Raw genomic sequence first — 17,198 nt, 5'->3', positions numbered from 1 at the left:
CTGGCTATCTCTGTCCAAGTGGCAGAATTTACTTCTAAAATAAATAACAGATGCTTCTCTCAGGATAACTTCCCACAACTGGGGAAGCTTGTTTTGTTAGCCTCTTCTCAAAAAACTCGGACTTAACGGAGACAACACATTAAACTATCATCTAGCATCTAATGTGGGAGATGGTGGTGACCATCATACACTCACCTGATGTAGTGCTGCCTATGTTCTTCACCTTTATCATTCTTTTTCTGTCTGCCTTCGTCTCTTCCTATTTCTCCCATTTTTCCCGTCACTTTTTCCTACTGTTCTTTCATTTTCAGGTGGCTTTACACTGAGTGACAAGCTCAATGGTTTCCCAGCTCCTTTAAGCCAGTAAACCATTTACAACATTGGGTGGTAGCCATAAAACCAGTTATGTGTTCCCTAGGTGTCAAAAAATCAAATGGCAGCAGATTAGTGACCCTCCCCATAAAAAAAACTAACTCAAAGACAAACGACCACCCTTTATGGGATTTTGGCATCTGGCTAGACAGACAGACAGATAGATCCTATTTGTCATTTATAACAAGGGGTAATGAGTGGGCTATACTTGATCAACTGCTGCCACTATCAGGAGAAAACAAAGTCATCTGCCTCATCCAATCTGGCTACAGAAAACACCATTCAACTGAAACTGTCATGACAATGATACACAATGAGCTGCTGGCGAATACCTGAACTAGGATGTCCTCTCTACTGGTTTTACTTGATCCGTTGGCAGCTTTTGACATAGTAGGTCATGTTTTACTGTTGGCCAATCTTTACTTATGTGGTGTTCACTATAATGCCCTTAAGCTATGGTCATGCTTATAAGGGAGATCCTAGTGTGTGATGAATCAAGATGGTCCCTGACTCCATTTCCTTGCTGTATGGCGTTCCTCAAGAATCAGTATTAGGTCTTATTCTTTTCTCCACACATACAAGCAACCTTGCATGTCTGTTTGATGCACACAATGTTGTCTATCACTTTTATGCTGATGTCAATCAGCTGTAAGTGAAGATAACAAATATTGCTGATCATCATCATCATCATCTAATCTTGTGTTGCCCCATAAAGGACGTAGAAATCCGGGGCTTGGCAAGTTGGTCCTGACATTTATGATGAGAGTGACCAGCCTCACTCATCCCTGGGCAGTATTACGTGGGCAATAAACCCCAACCACCCGTTGGATATAAACATGTACAGGCAATCCAACTGGAGCACCTTAATTACCCACTAAACCACCAGGCGCCATAATTTGGTTATATGGTTACCACCCAGCATAGTAAATATTTTCTGGTGTACAGGAAACCATATGGCTTGCCACTCATTGTAGAGTCACCTGCAAACAGAAAGAAGGAAAGGAAGAAGGAAAGAAAGACAGAAGAGGAAAGAAGAAAAGAAAGGAAGGAAGAGAGGAAAGGACAGTCATCTGAGAGAAGCACTACATCAAGTGAGTGGATGGTGAGTGCTGACTCTAAGATAAAAGTTGAACACCTGACGGCTAATATAGAGATCTGGATGATTAGGAGATAACTTAAGCTAAACGATGATAACTGAGATCATCATCAGAGAACACAGAAAGAGGCCATGATGCAGAGAACTCACTGGTCTTTGATACTGTGCTGGGTAAATTGCAGCTTCTTCCAGCAACTCCTGTTCCAACCTTGTGAGTATACTTTGGTTAAAAATTAGATTACAAGGGGCACAGTAAGCAGACTGTTTGAAGCTGCAATATGTACACCAGAAATCACCATTTTGTGAGACAGTTCATGAACAGATACTGCCTCTTGGCGTTAGTTCACTCAGTTGTCTTGTGTTGCTTCATAATACAATGATCTGCAACTAAAGATGGTTCAATTGGTCCTAAGTAGGGCTGCAAGGCCTGTTTTTTTATTTGTCTGTCTGTGAGACCAGACTGACTGACCAACCAACAAACTGACCGAGAGAGAGAGAGAGAGAGAGAGAGAGAGAGAGGAGAGGGGAGCACAGATGGCTTAATGGTACAGCTAATATTTCAACATTTTATACAATATACAGGATTTCAAAACATTTAGTATACATCATTACTTTGTCATTAATATGTAATATCATTTTAAGGTATGCATATAACACAGTCCTGCACTAAATTGTGCTCTTCTAAAATAGGCCAGTTGGCATTCTGAAACTGACCAGTGACATACTGGGAGTCACTTTGCTTGCTACAGTATACTTTAATTAATTTTTGTAAAGCAGACATCTCCCATAAATCATTTTTGTTATGTCAGCACCACTCTTATCTCCCGAGTTAGGTTAATACGAATCTGTATCTGTAATACTTTTTTTTCTATCATGATTTGGTCTATACAGTAACTTCAACATTCTTCATCATTTGATTCAAATTTTAGCTTGCACTCTGCATAACAATAGAGCGACAGTGATCCCTTGGTTATCGCCCATAATTGGTACCAAGTCTAGTGCTTGATAACAAAACTGTGCAATAACAGAAGCACAGAACCCGTGGAATTTATCCTAACTGGTACTGGGGACTCCCCCTCACAAACCCAAATCTTCCCTTTTACAGTACAATAATTTATTCCCACAAAATACATACACAGTGTTATAGTAAGTACAGTATCAGAAACACAAAGGAATGATTAGGTTGCCTGAAAGTTATGAAAAGGGCATAATAAGGAAGAAACACATACCACAGAGAGACCTGAGATGGGCTTGAGGTAAGGGGTTCTGAGGCTAGGGGAAGGAGAGAGTGGTATTCACCACCTGGTAAACCACAGATACATCAGCAGAAACATGCTAAGGTACACTCATGATTACTAATCTCTGACCAGGGACGCGTGGCGGGCAGTGTTATGACCACACACGAGCCACGCATTCAAACACAGCCTTCACACTAGTGGGCGGGGCAAAGAACTGACAGGTGATCCAAAGCGTACTACTCCTCGTATCACTGACATTACCATATTCTTATGGTTTCTCCTCCATAATATAATAATCTGTGTTTATTGACGGGGGCCAACATTTCTTTAATCAGTCTGCAATTTAGAAGTTTCCAAGAAGCAAAAAAACATGTGCCACTATATGTGGGTATTGGCATCACATACACCACAATAATTATTTATGAATTAATGGCATTAACTGGCACACATTTTGACCAGAGGGGGCATGCAGCTATGACGTCGCGTAGGAATAGGGCAACCATTCCCGCTGGATGGCAACGGCATAGATATAAATAAGACTAGATGCCCCATTGCCCACACACACCACAAAGCCAGTCAGGAGACAGGGCATGTGTGCTGGGCAATCCCCAGGTCCTGTCCTCCCCCCCTTACAATTTTTTAATCAGCCCATACCTCACTGACCGGGCTAATGTATGGCTCGGCCTGCACTATAGGTGTAGGGAATCTGTAAACGAACGCATCGTCCATTATTCAGTATAGCGGCTATGCGTCTTTGCAGCCGCCATGTTGGAGCGGTCAAGCATGTAATAATGGGGCTTTTTTTTTAGAGTGAATTCAGACTATGAAAATGAATGTTGTTGTGGTGGAGGTGGTGATGGTGATTATTGTTGTGGTGGTGGTGATGGTGGTTACTGTAATGGTAGCGGTGGTTGTTGCTGTGGTGGTGGTGTGGTGGTGGTGATGGTGGTTTTTGTTGTTGTTGTGTTGGTGGTGATGGTGATGGTGGTTATTTTGTTGTTGTTGATGGTGGTGGTGGTTGTTGTTGTGGTGGTGGTTGTTGTGGTGGTGGTTGTTGTGATGGTGGTTTTAATGGTGGCTGTTATGGTGGTGATTGTGGTGGTTGTTGTGATGGTGGTTTTAATGGTGGCTGTTATGGTGGTGATTGTGGTTGTTGTTGCTGTTGTGGTGGTGGTGGCAGTGGATGTTGTAGTTCCTGTGGTGGTGGTTGTTGTGATGGTCATTGTTGTGATTGTGGTTATAGTTGTTGGTGCTGTTGTTGCTGTTGTGGTGGTGGTGGTGGTTGTGATGATGGTTGTAAAGGTGGTGGTGGTTGTTGTGGTGATGTTTTTTATGGTTGTTGTCGTTGTCGCTGTTGTCGTGGTCGTGCTGGTGGTGGTGGTTGTGGTGGTGGTTCTTGTGGTGGTGGTTCTTGTGGTTGTGTTTGTTGTTGTTGTTATGGTGGTGGTTAAAATTGTGGTGATTGTTGTGGTTGTCGTTGTCGATGGTGGTTGTTGTTGTGGTGGTGGTTACTGTCGTGGTGGTGGTTGTTGTGGTTGTTGCTGTGGTGGTTATTGTTTTGGTTGTTGTTGTGATGGTGGTGGTTGTGGTGGTGGATGTTGGAGTGATGGTAGTTGTTGTGATGGTGGTGGTTGTTTTTGTGGTTGTTGTTGTGGTGGTGGTTACTGTTGGGGTTATTGTGATGGTGGTGGTGGTTGTTGATGTGGTGGTTTTTGTTGTGGTGGTGGTGGTTGTAGTGATGGTGGTTGTTGTGGTGGTGGTGGTTATTGTTGTGATGGCGGTGGTTGATGTGCTGGTGGTTGTGACGATGGTAGTGGTTGTTGTTGTGATGGTGGTGGTTGTTTTTGTGATGGTAGTTGTTGTTGTGGTGTTGACTGTTGTCGTGGTGGTGATTGTTGTTATGGTGGTGGATGTGGATGTTGTTGCTGCTGTGGTGGTGGTTGTGGTGGTGGATGTGGTGCTGGTGGTAGTTGTTGTTGTTGTTGCTGTAGTGGTTGTTGTTGTTGTAGTGGTGGTGGTGGTGGTGGTTGTTGTTGTTGTAGTGGTTGTTGTTGTTGTTGTTGTTGTAGTGGTGGTGGTGGTTGTTGTTGTAGTGGTGGTTGTTGTTGTTGTTGTTGTTGTTGTTGTTGTAGTGGTGGTGGTTGTTGTTGTTGTTGCTGTTGTTGTTGTAGTGGTGGTGGTGGTGGTTGTGGTGGTGGCTGTTGTTGTGGTTCCTGGTTCATCTGAAATGTGAACTCGGTGGACTGCAGGTTTAAATTTCCCTTCTGCAACCCACAATCCTCCTTGCGGAGGATAGAGAAGCAGCTGAGGGACGTTTGCATAACCAGACAATTGAGCCGCTCGTGCTATCAATGTCACCATAGACATATTCTGACGCTTTCAACACCCAAAAGCAGCCAGTGCTGTTGCAATTCTAGGTAAATAGTGGTCAGCTTTGGTCACTGTCAGGAACACGACATCATCTGCCTCGACCGTTCCAAGATGGCGGCCGCGCAGACGCATCTAAAGTAGTGTCATGCAGCATCTAGGCTTATTTATATCTATGGGCAACGGGGCCTGTTATTACTAGAGAAAAACATTCCGTTCAAAGTAGCAGTAATAGTAAATTTCTGTCAATGATATAAGTATTATAAAGCATTCTTAGAAAATGTGTGACTGTCGGCTGCTTTGGCAATCGTGGATATCACCTACTAACAGCTCGGTTAAAGGCTCGCCTCAAGAAATAGGTCAGTGAAAAAATAAACAGATTAATAAAACTGTATGAAATTCAAATATCACACACTCACTATAGACTAAAAATAACGGCTATGACCAAGTTTGTCTATATCTTACCATGCATATATTACTTGAGAAAGTAATATATGAAACAAAAGTGCTTCAGTGATGCTTAGAAAATTGTTCACTGAAGCACTAAACCTTTCTGAAACTATGGTGGAGTGTGAGTGTGTAGCCTACGCCTGGCAACGACTTTGGCTAACTCTCTGGTCAGAGATTGGTGATCACGGGTGTACATGATAATGATGTATTTTTGCCGAAATATGCATGACAACAGGAGTGCAAGTTTCCATCTTGCAGTGATAACGAAAACCGTTATAAGCAAGTGCGCGGTAACCAAGGACACTGTACTGGAATTCTCAACACTTGCTGGGAAGGGAGTAAGTAAGAGAGATAACATGAGACAAAATGAAAGAAACAATGAAATAACAAAACTATGCAAAGAAAGCAGAGATGGAAGACAGTGTGGAATGCATGATACAAGAGAGGTAATGACGGTCGGGGAGGGGAGGGTTGAAAAGGCCTCACACACAGTGGTACCATCTGTTTGGTGTGTTGGGTACTATTGCCCCATCATCCAGAGCTCATGGATTTTTCTCAACAGGTGTATATGGGTCTGATGTTTTGTATTAGTGTGATGTTAATGCTGTGCATTTATTTTCCCCAAATCCTACTAATTAGTAGACCACTGATATAATTAAAATCAAAACAGTAGAAGTGACACAATACAATTCTCCCCTAATCCCACTTGTGTGAGGTCAGTCCAAAATGAAACTAAACTTTTTAAATAAGACACCAACTAGCCAGCATGACTTGATCACGATGGAAGCGCTGTTTTGCGGTGATTTTGAGCTTTAGTCTAACACTAGTCACATCATGCCACATCACTTGGTCAATGAGGTACACGCATTTCAGCGAATGTGTGTTTGGTGCACTTGGGTATCTGTTGCAAGCTGAACAAAGAAGTATCTTGAAGGCAACATGTTTGCGTGAAATTCAGTTTCAAATTTGGGAAAACCTTTTATGAAAACTTTTCAAATGTTGCACCAGGCTTTTGGAAAGGACTGTCACAAGTGGTTCCAGAGGTTTAAATAGGGAAGAACATCCTCCAAAGATGATCCCAAATCTGGACACCCTTCCATGTCACAGATGACAATCACATTGAGAAAGTGCCTGATGTGATCTGTGAAAATTGTTTCCTGACTGTCCATGAAGTTTCCAAAGAAGTAAGAGTCCGTAAAAGTTCATGCCACATGATTTTAACCGAAAAACTGAAACTGCAAGGAGCTGCTGCAAAATTTGTGCAGTGTCTGCTGACAAAGGAGCAAAAAGAGAACCTTGTCAACGTTTGTCAGATGTTTACAAGGTGCTACCCAAAAGTTCCAGTAATTTGAATATTGTAGGAAAATAAGTTACCTTCTCCCTACGTGTTAAGTGGGGTTGGTGGAGGATTAGTGCCCCTCTCTGTAAAACAATTAACTCTAAGCCCTTGGCCACCCCGTTTGGGATACATGGCGTCTGGCAATGAATGAATGAATGAAACCTCCTAGTTCTCACTGTCGTCTACGAAGTTGTCCCCTTGGGCATGTATACAGCGGTCCCAGCATTTTTTCCAAGAGTCCGTGCATCCCTGGAAGGCTTCAGGTGTGATGATCTTGAGCACCTCCTGTGATTCGGTCTGGATCTCATCAATCGAGTCAAATTGACACCCTTTCAGTCATAATTACAGCTTGGGAAACAGGATAAAAGTCACTGGGGGCAAGGTCAGGCAAATAGGGTGGGTGGGGAATGACTACCATGTTAGTGGAAGCCAGGAACTGCTGGACAACAACTGACGTGTGAGCAAGGGAGTTGTCATGATGCAGGACCCAGTCCTTGTTCTTCCACTGTTCTGGACGTTTGTAGCGGATGTTCACCCTTAGACACTGCAAAACTTTACAGTAAAACTTTCCACTGACAGACTGACTGGGTGGGACAAATTCCTTGTGAACAATCCCTTGGATATCGAAGAAAACAAACAACATTGACTTGACATTGCTGCGAACTTGATGAGCTTTTTCTGGCCTTGGTGAACTGGGAGACTTCCATTGCAATGACTGCTGCTTTGTCTCCAGGTCACAACCATAAACCCATGATTCATCACCAGTTATGACCTTGGAGATGAAGGTGGCATCATCTCTGACCTGATTCTTGAGCTCCCTGAAAACTGCAACGCGATGTACCTTCTGCTCATCACTCAGCAGTCTTGGCAAAAATTTTGCAGCGATGAGTTTCATGCCCAACACATCCGACAAAATGCGTTGCATGCTCCCGTACAACAGTCCAACAATATCACAAACATCATGGATAGTTCGTCTATGATCTGTAAGGATAGCCTGATGAACATTTCCTACATTTTCTGGTGTTGTTGCTGTTGATGGTCGTCCAGAAGTCATTGTCTTCGACTGATGTTCATCCTTCCTTGAACTGCTTGTACAAGAAAAATGTTCTACTCTGGGACATGGCATTGTCACCAAAGGCTTGCTGAAGCAACTGGTGAGTTTCTGCAGCCGTCTTATTGATCTTGAAGCAAAACTTGATGCAGGTTCTTTGTTCTGTGAGGTCCGCCATTGCAAAACCACCAAACCACCTACACACCACATTACGATAGTAAGCGTAGCTCAACAACACCTCAGCTCACAGACATGGCTGGGGCCACACTGATGCACATAGGGTGCTGCTGACTCCTCCTAGTGGGAAAAGGCAAAACTGCAAATAGTTGGCTCCCTCTGTTCAAATTACTGGAACTTTTGGGTAGCACCTTGTATTTGTTTGAATGCTGATGAAAACTTTCTGAAAAATGTCATAACAAATGATGAAACTTGGGTGTATGACTCTGATGTCGAAAAAAAAAAAAAAGTCATCACGGTGGGTTGAAACATCATCACCATGGCCACTCAAATGATGCTGATTTTTTTTTTTTTTTTTTTTTTTTTTTTTTTTTTAAGGCGTCGCTCATCATGAGTTTGTTCCACATGGTCAATCAATACAGAGTTTTACTTGGACATCTGAATTGTTTGAGGAAGGCAGTGAGAAGGAAAAGGCTGAGGCATGGACAAATAAAATCTGGATGCTCCATCTCAACAACACACCTGCTCATGTGTCACTCCTTATCTGTGACTTTTCGGCGAAGCATGAGACGACTATCATCTCCCAGCTGACTTACTCTCCGAATTGGACCCCTGTGGGCTTTTTTCCCCCCTCCCTCAAAGTCAAAATCCACCCTGCAAGGTCACCAATTTCAAAAGATAGAAGAGACAGAAGAATATTCATCAAGTGTAAAAAACACACATTCACTTAAACACATGTACCGTTCCTAGATGACTCATGTGGTGTGGTGCAGGTAGTGTTAGACTAAAGCTCAAAGTCACCGCTAAACAGAGCTCCCACCATAATCACGCAATGCTGGCTAGTTGGTGCCCTATTCAAAAAGTTCTGTTTATTATTGGACAGATCTCATAAACCATGTTATGCTAATATTCCTAGGTACTATAAACTGCACAAAAATGAGTTTAAGCAGTCTACTGAGCTGCTCTAGAGTGGCCTCACATCCATCAAGTGTTTCTTTAGTAGTGATCGGCTTTCATATGGTAGAGACACAAAATAATCAGTAAAAAAAATTAATTAGTTTAGTATGGAACATTTACATTGGTAGTGTTTGCTTCCACAGTCAGGCACGAAATCCAAGAAGTTTTTTGGGGAGGTATGTTATTCTGGGAAGTCCCAAGAGAGGTGCAGCAGCCAATGAGAACATGCAATGGCTGGGAGAGGTGCAACACCCAATCAAAACATTCATTTGTGCATGCCATCAAGTCTCCTTGTGCTCGCTGGCATACTTACACCATACTGGCATGTTAGATTGTACCACTATTATTTTTGTGCTACATGCCCTTATTCATCATGTCACACATGTTAACAGCCAACCCATAAAAGAGGTGACATCTCACGCAAAATGAGAGGAAGAAAATTACTGACCGGAAAGACACATTTTACAACAAATTGGTTATTATTGTGACTTAAATTACAGTCTTGTCTGACCTAAACAGTATTCCCCATGTGGTTTACTGTTTGTCCAGTACGGAATTATTCCAATACAGCAGTCTTGTTTCATCTACCATATTTTTCACCATACACTGAGCACTTTTTTTCTAATAAAAAAAAAAAAAAAAAAAAAAAAAAAAAAAAAAATCACACTGAACATTATACCATGAAGGTCAGTTTCGGATTAGGCCTATGGGTTGCGTTAACTAGCATCCAAACTCTCCTGTACACCAAAGTGGACCCTGGAATACTCTGGTATAATTGTATATATGATCCAAAGCCATAAAAAATATATATAAAGTACAGTATATATACAGTATTTATATATGAGAACATAGTACAGTAATTCCTCCAAGATCCGATGTAATAGAGCCCAAGCAACATCCGGAACTTGGTCTTGTCCGGAACTTGGGAAAAATGTCCCTGGACAGGTACTTACAGCCCCCAACCCAACCTAACTTTGAAAGCCACCTAAATAATTCCCTACTGGATATGCTCTAGTCACACACATAAAGGACAGAAACCATAAAATATATGAAAAGAAACCAGAAAATGAGAAATCAGAAGTGAGTAAGGAAAATATTTACTTAGCAGTGTACAGGGTATATACTTACGACACGTCTGTGGCTGTCTCAAAGATTAGCCTGCCTCCTCTATGGCTATGACATTGGTGAGGGTGCACTTGAAGCACATACAGTAAACCAGTGTTGCATTGCACTTAATCCTTTGCACTGTGAACTATAATTTTTTAACACTGCACATTCAGTTCTTACTTGCTCCGTGCCAGTTGCAACACACCAGTGTTGCACTCTGCACTTAATCTTTTGCACTCTGATTTCCAATTTCTTAACACTGCACAACACCGTAAATCCCCATGTGGTCCAGTGGCAGCAGGGCCTGCAGCAGGTAGGGCACCACCACAAAAGCAAGCACGTGATCAGCCATGGTGACGAGCGTGCAGTCACGATGGTAGGTAGGCGGGAATTGGGGAGAATGCAGGGGCGCTCTAGCAGACATCGCCGGAACCACACGCCAAAACACAACTGTTTGTCACTGAGCAGCATATTTAGAGTAGGGATAAACACATTTTTTTTTTTTTTTTTTTTTTGTGTCCCAGGTGTCCGGATATCTTAGAGAATAATCCGAGACTTGGAGTAATGGACCCAAGCTCAAAATGTCCAGGACTTGGGGTGTCCGGGTCTTGGGCGTCTGGTTCTTAAAGGGATTACTGTAATACTGAAAAAATTGAGTATGGGCCTAGCAAGTGACTGGTTAGGCTAGATCTAACGTTAGGCCTAACCTATGCTACGGTAAGATAGAAAACACCACAGAATGGCCATACCTTGCTTGTTTCTTTATACTGTTTCAGTAGCGTATCTCAGACCTGCAACCTTTTCATCCTCTTCTCATTACCGATCTTAAGAGACTCACTATTTATTTGTGTCTTTTGATGGTAAAAATAATTTTTTAGTAAGAAAGTATGATAATTTGCTATGATGTACAAAAGAACTCAATCACCCACCCTGCCAGATGCAGTCTGAGCTTGTCAACAATGATAAACAGTAGCATTAGCTGATGAACCAAAACAATCCTATATGTTTCTCTAGCCTTGGACCATGGCTGAATTTTATTGTTTTATTTTTCATCACTGACTACAATAAAAATAATGCTACTCTAAGCTATTGGTGTTGACCAGCTTTGATTTGCATATCCTAGGCCATGCTTGCTGGGGAAGAAGGAATCAGCTCAAACTCCAGATAGGTCCTAAGCTCCTTGGTTTTGTTCTAAACCCCTGCAATTTTTTTTCTTTACATCACCTGCCAAATCATAGGCGTGAATTATATGGCATATAATATGGTAATTACCATGCTGAATATGAGGTTACTGTACTTAATTTATTGTAATTAACTTTTTCAAGAGTAGGTACAGTCGGCCACAGGAAAAAGTATACAAAGGGAGAAGTATAAACACAAAAAGTATAGCATTCTCTCGGCCGATGTTTTTATATCAGATAGGAAGGGAAACAGCTCAGGTTGATCGTTTTCCGTTCAGTTGTTGATGCTGTTCAGGGCAGTGTTACTTATTAAAATCCTCCAAGAAGGGACCAGAGGTGTATACTTTTTCCTGTGGCCGACTGTACATGGTAAATAACTAGCAATCACTTTTGTATTACAGTGCAGTGCATAACATCAAAACTACTGCAAAGAATCATGACCAAAGACATATCTAAGGAAGAAAAAATCAAGTAAGTCTGACCATGTGGGACATTCCATGAAGAGAAGAGTGTGTGCAGGACGACTTGAGCATGTGAGTCTGCAATCATATGGAAGTGTAGTGGGTTACGGCGGTAGAAGAGGAGGGACTTGAGGAGGGTCACTACTGCACGGGATGAGTTATAACCGGCACACACAATGGCCACGTGCAGCACCTCACATTTTCCAACACCAACAGCCTGACAGAGAAAGTGGTTAAGATGATGCTACACCAAGTATAATACTAGTCCATCCATCCATCCAACATCCAATCCTATGTTGCCCGACAAGAAGCGTAGGAGTCCAGGCCTTGGCAAGTTGGTCCTGACATTTAAGATGAGAGTAGCCAGCCTCACTCATCCCTGAGTGGTATTACATGAGCGATACACCCCACCCACCTCTTGGATATAAACCTACACAAGCTCAATCCAACTGGAGCGCCTTAATTACCCATTAAACCACCAGGTGCCATAATCTGGTTATATAGTTACCACCCAGCATAGTAAATGGTTTCCTGGTGTACAGGAAACCATTTGGCTTGTCACTCAGTGCAGAGTCACCCATAGGCAGAAGGAAGAGAAAAGAATAAGGGAAAGAAAGACAGAAGAGGGAGTGTAAAGTCACCCATGGGCAGAGGGAAGAGGAAAGAATGAAGGAAAGAAAGACAGAGAAGGAAGGAAGGAAGAGAGGAAGGGGCAGACACCCAAAGCAGCACTACATCAAGTGAGTGGATGGTGAGTGCCCCCACCTGTAATAATAGTAACAATAATAAAAAAGCTTATATTTACCTACACTTTATGTGAGCCTGCATTGTGGATCACATAAAAAAAGTGATTCAGAAATATACTTTTCATTACACTAAATATAGGTCTCCCTCGTTTTACGACTGGTATGCGTTCCTAGAAAGGCAATTGTAAACCAAAATATCGTAAAGCGAAATTAAGGTTTAATGGGATAAATAGGGATGCGTTCCTGGACTTGTGTATAAGGAACCCTAGACCCATACAAGTGATCTAATATGCAATACTGTAATAATGATGATGTTTTACGTATTGTAGAGTCGTGCTTGTCTCCCCAGCTTTCTTAACCCCTAAAACGCGGATCGTCGCGTTTGCGACGCTCGGCCATGAGGGCAGGACGGCGGGTCTTCGCGTTTGCGATTTTAGTAAATTTTGAATAACCGCGGGCAAGCAGGCTCCAGCTGGTATTGTCTATCAGTACCACCACCCTCTAGCTACAACTAGCATACTTTACCTTTGTACTACTGACCTCAGTTGTTGCCAAATATCGTGTTTTCCCCCCGTCCCCCCCCCACCACGGCCCGGCCAGCCTGGCTGTGATACATGGCAGCGCTCTGAGCGCTCAGAACTGTAAATCTGCGATCTCCTCTCACAAGCAGTTAATGCTACTAGGAAACGCTTGTTTCCCCAGTTGTAACACTAGCTTTTTTTCTCCCGGTTTGCCTGTTTAGCGTCAGTTTACTGCAGGCTTTCAAAGTGAGATTATGGCGAGTTCTAGCTCTTCCCAGTCAGTGCAAGCGGCCGACAGGAATGAGAATAAAGTGGCGGACGTAAGGCAGAATAAAAAGCGCTCCGTGGTGATCTTTTGGGAAGTAATATGATTGAAAATAATGTAGTATACATGTTTTTAGCTGTGAAAATGGAAATGTTTGTTGAGTGACGGGAAGACCGCCGCCACAGTGCATGTCGGCCGTATGCTCCGTTGATTTTAGCCTTATTTTCAGTGCTTATTGTACAAATACGGATTCCTAACTACCTTTACGTTGTAGTATAAAGTTTACTGTGACAGAATGAGGCTGTGATAGAGGGGAAACCGGGTTGCTGGAGGTGTGAGAGTGAAGATTTGGTTACCCAACTTTGCAAGTCTCCACAATTCCTTGGGTAGTCCACGAAGGCTCAACACCTGTCTCTGGAGAAAGCTGAATGTAAGTACTATCTGCCATACCAAGTATAATGTTCTAGGGTTAATCTCTGATTTTTGGCGAATATTTTCCTACAGGTACTCAGACCGCGATACAACCCCGCCACTCGGGGGGGGATCAACTGTAAACAGCCGCGTTTTAGGGGTTAATGTTGACAGCATGCTTTATAACGTCGATACAGTCGACTGTGCAAGACTCATGGAATGAGCGATGGAGTTTGCCCCCTCACCTGCTTCGTGCTGCTTCACAATATTAAGCTTAGACTCCAGGGTTAAGGACGTTCTTGCTTTCTTTGGCTTCATATCACCAGCACCAGACGTTGCAGGGCGTTTACAAGACATCACGGAGGTGGCACTAGGGGTGCAAAATATGAAGAACAGGAGAAACAGTAATATCATGGGCAATGATGCACACAGATGCACAGAGGTTGCATGCTGAACAAGTACGAGGGTGAGACTGGCAAAAGCGCGGAAAACTGTGTGAGTGGGGCGGGTATGCCACGCATCTCTCAGCTGATCTGCCGGTGAGTGCAGGATTTCCACATTCCCAATCGTAAATGCGAGGGAGCTCAATCGTAAAATGAACACTTGGTACTAAAGAAGAAGGATCGTAAATGCGAAATATCGTAAAACAATACAATGTAAAACGAGGGAGACCTGTATAACTTTACTACTGCTAACAAGCACAAAGAGGAAGTAAATATGATGGATGGGTATGTGTACAAATTACATTAAAGTCACCCAGTGTTCAATGACTGGGTACCAACTTTATCCTGACCTAACTGTTTATGTAGCCAAAATAATATGCAGTGTACTGTAATGCTGTATGGTAGTGAGACCTGGGGAGTGAAGGAGGAAGATATTCGCCGGCTCAGACGTACAGAAATGACAATGATTAGGTGGATGTGTAGTGCGTCCCTGCGTCCAAGGCCTGGAGGGGCTGGGTTTACGATGGAAGAGTTGAGAGGTAGGATGGGACTGGAGTGTATTGGTGTTGTGATGAGGAGAGGTAGATTGAGATGGTTCGGACGCGTGGAGAGGATGGGGGATGATAATTGGGTGAGAAAGGTGAGAAGTGTTAAAATTGGGGGTGAGGTTATGAGGGGTAGACTGAGAAAGACATGGGACGAGGTCATTAAGTGTGACCTCAGGGTTAAGGGACTGAACAGGGAGGCGCAATGGATTGTGCAGCGTGGAGAGCCGCCATTAGGTGACCAAGGCCGACACATGCAAGCACGTTGGAGTCTTTAAAAACTAAATGAAACGAAACTGCCTTGTCTGACATGACCAAGTTCAATAAAGTCAATTGATACCATTTTAAATCAGACAGGTCATTACAGCGGCAATGTACTGTAATCAATTGTGTTTAAAAGGCAAATTTTTGGTAAAAACTACATGATATTTGAATTTTTTCACTCTACAATCCTTCACTTGGAGGTAACATTCAACAAGAGGCTTCAAGTCACTTTCACCACCAGAGATGCACCAGACATAGTGACAGGAGGAACTATCCCGGACTTGGAAAGCTGAGGCACTGTTCCTTGTCTCCAGTTATAATGCCTCATGAGGCATACTGAACTTCCTCCGATGTCAATCAAGTTTCATCCACCTGAGTAAGTGAGCACTCAACAGCAAAGCTGATAAGCAATTGACTCACAGTCAAAATGCCCCGAGTCTGAGCCTACTCTGGATCATGTTGTGGAGATGGAGGAAATGAGCACCCTGTCAAGTGTAGCTCCAGATGTGGTGGTCGACAATCTGCAAGGGTTTGAAGCTTGGAAGGATAAAGATTATGCAGTCAGTTTCCTTGCACATACACCTCACTCCTGCTTTGGTGAGGCTTAGTAATGTGTTGGCATTCCTCACAAACAGCCAAGATCAGCCTGCTGAGTCCCTTGTATTAGGATACTACACGTAGGAACTGTGTATATTCAGCCACTGGCTGCAATAACAAATAAACTGAAAGGAACACCGTAGTGAAATGAAGAGGCGAAGCCAGCTGTGGAGGAGAATTAAGTACCATAAATACATTAGGCTTGCTTAAAACAACAACAACAGGAGAAGCTATGGAACATCAGGAAAAAAAAAAAAATATATGATCAACACTCTCTAAAGTCACTCCTCATGACCTCCCAAGTGTACTCTAACCACCTCAAACTGGCTTTTAATATACCAAACAAAGACAGACACACTTAAAAACACACTGCTCTGTGACTAATGTGCAGTGTAGAGACAGACCCCACCATCCACAGTTAGAAACACACCATACTGTAACTAGTGTGAAGTGTGAGGCAGACCACACCATCACCCACACCTTCATCATCACCTTCACCATCCCCCGACACCATCACCTTGACCAGTCTCAACCAAGGGTAAATTCGCTCCTGGGGGTAAAAAAAAAAAAAAAAAAAAAATCCTATGGCTGGGTGTAAACATATCAATCCTAAATTGAGGTAATATTTCTGAAATATTCACTAGTATTTTTTGGTATTTGTTGGAAGAAATCTGGAATATTATAATTTTTAAAACTGTTCATTCCTTTTGTCACCATATACAGTATCCATGTGAATCTGGGTTCTCAGCTCTAACAATAATGAGAGAAAGGGCCAGAAACATGTAAACCAATGACAACATGCAAGTAGCACTGTCATCATAAGTTCCACAAATAAACTCGTTGAGACAATGCAGCAGCCATCTTTCTACTGATAATGTTTCTGAGATTTTTATTTAATAATGATTGATATGAATCGACAGTATTTTTCTTCCTTTATCAAAGTTCAAAGTTAATTTTGTACAATACCTTGATATTAAGGGTGTTTTCTATCTTTGTTTTTTGTGCCTTAATACCTTTTACTGTGTGGTGGGGTGGGGATAAATGGCAGGTTACATCAAGCCTAGGGGGTAAATGACAGAAGAAAAACTGAGACTCACTGACCTACAACTTCATCCCACAACATTACCCAAATTAGTGTGGCTCTGAGCAGTCACCTGCCCTGTATTGTGGGATATACATCCATGCTGTGGCCGGTAATGCAATATTTGGACATTTTTGGGCCCACCTACTGAATTGTGGTGGATCTACCTGCATTGCAGTAACATTTAGAAACTGACCAAGAGCCTATCATCTTTTAACCCCTTAACCACAGGGTGTCACTTTCGTGACGGTCGCTTTTGTGGTTCTGTGTTATTTTGAATTCACCCGGGTTTCCAAGTGGGGGCTTGTATCATCTATCAGTACTGCCAATGTCCAACACTAGTCAGCACTCCTAATCTCATCTGTACTCCCATCTATTGTTGACAATCTAGCCTTTTCTCCCCGTTCTTGACTCCCCTCCCTACCCCCCCTCCATTACCCTCTCCTCTCGCCTGCCCGGCCGTGCTACGCTAAGTAAATCTTCCCTGGAATTTTCCACGGATTTCATCCATTGAAATAAGCCCTATGCC

General features: G+C 42.8%; 1 protein-coding gene across 1 annotated transcript in view; it reads right to left on the bottom strand.

Annotated features, from left to right (window-relative positions):
- LOC145413599 (xylosyl- and glucuronyltransferase LARGE1-like) overlaps positions 1 to 17,198 on the bottom strand; it is a 241,389-nt gene that overhangs the window by 195,037 nt on the left and 29,154 nt on the right. Inside the window, exon 3 of the mRNA XM_080283249.1 lies at positions 11,818 to 12,013. Within this exon, the coding sequence (XP_080139375.1) occupies positions 11,818 to 12,013 (196 nt within the window). The remainder of the gene's footprint in view (positions 1 to 11,817; positions 12,014 to 17,198) is intronic.

This window comes from Coenobita brevimanus, chromosome 97 (assembly GCF_032717465.1).
Source record: "Coenobita brevimanus isolate Jiangsu-jjx chromosome 97, ASM3271746v2, whole genome shotgun sequence".
Lineage (NCBI taxonomy): Eukaryota > Metazoa > Arthropoda > Malacostraca > Decapoda > Coenobitidae > Coenobita > Coenobita brevimanus.
The sequence above is the reverse complement of the archived record's forward strand: the minus strand, read 5'-3'. Positions and strand labels throughout refer to the sequence as shown.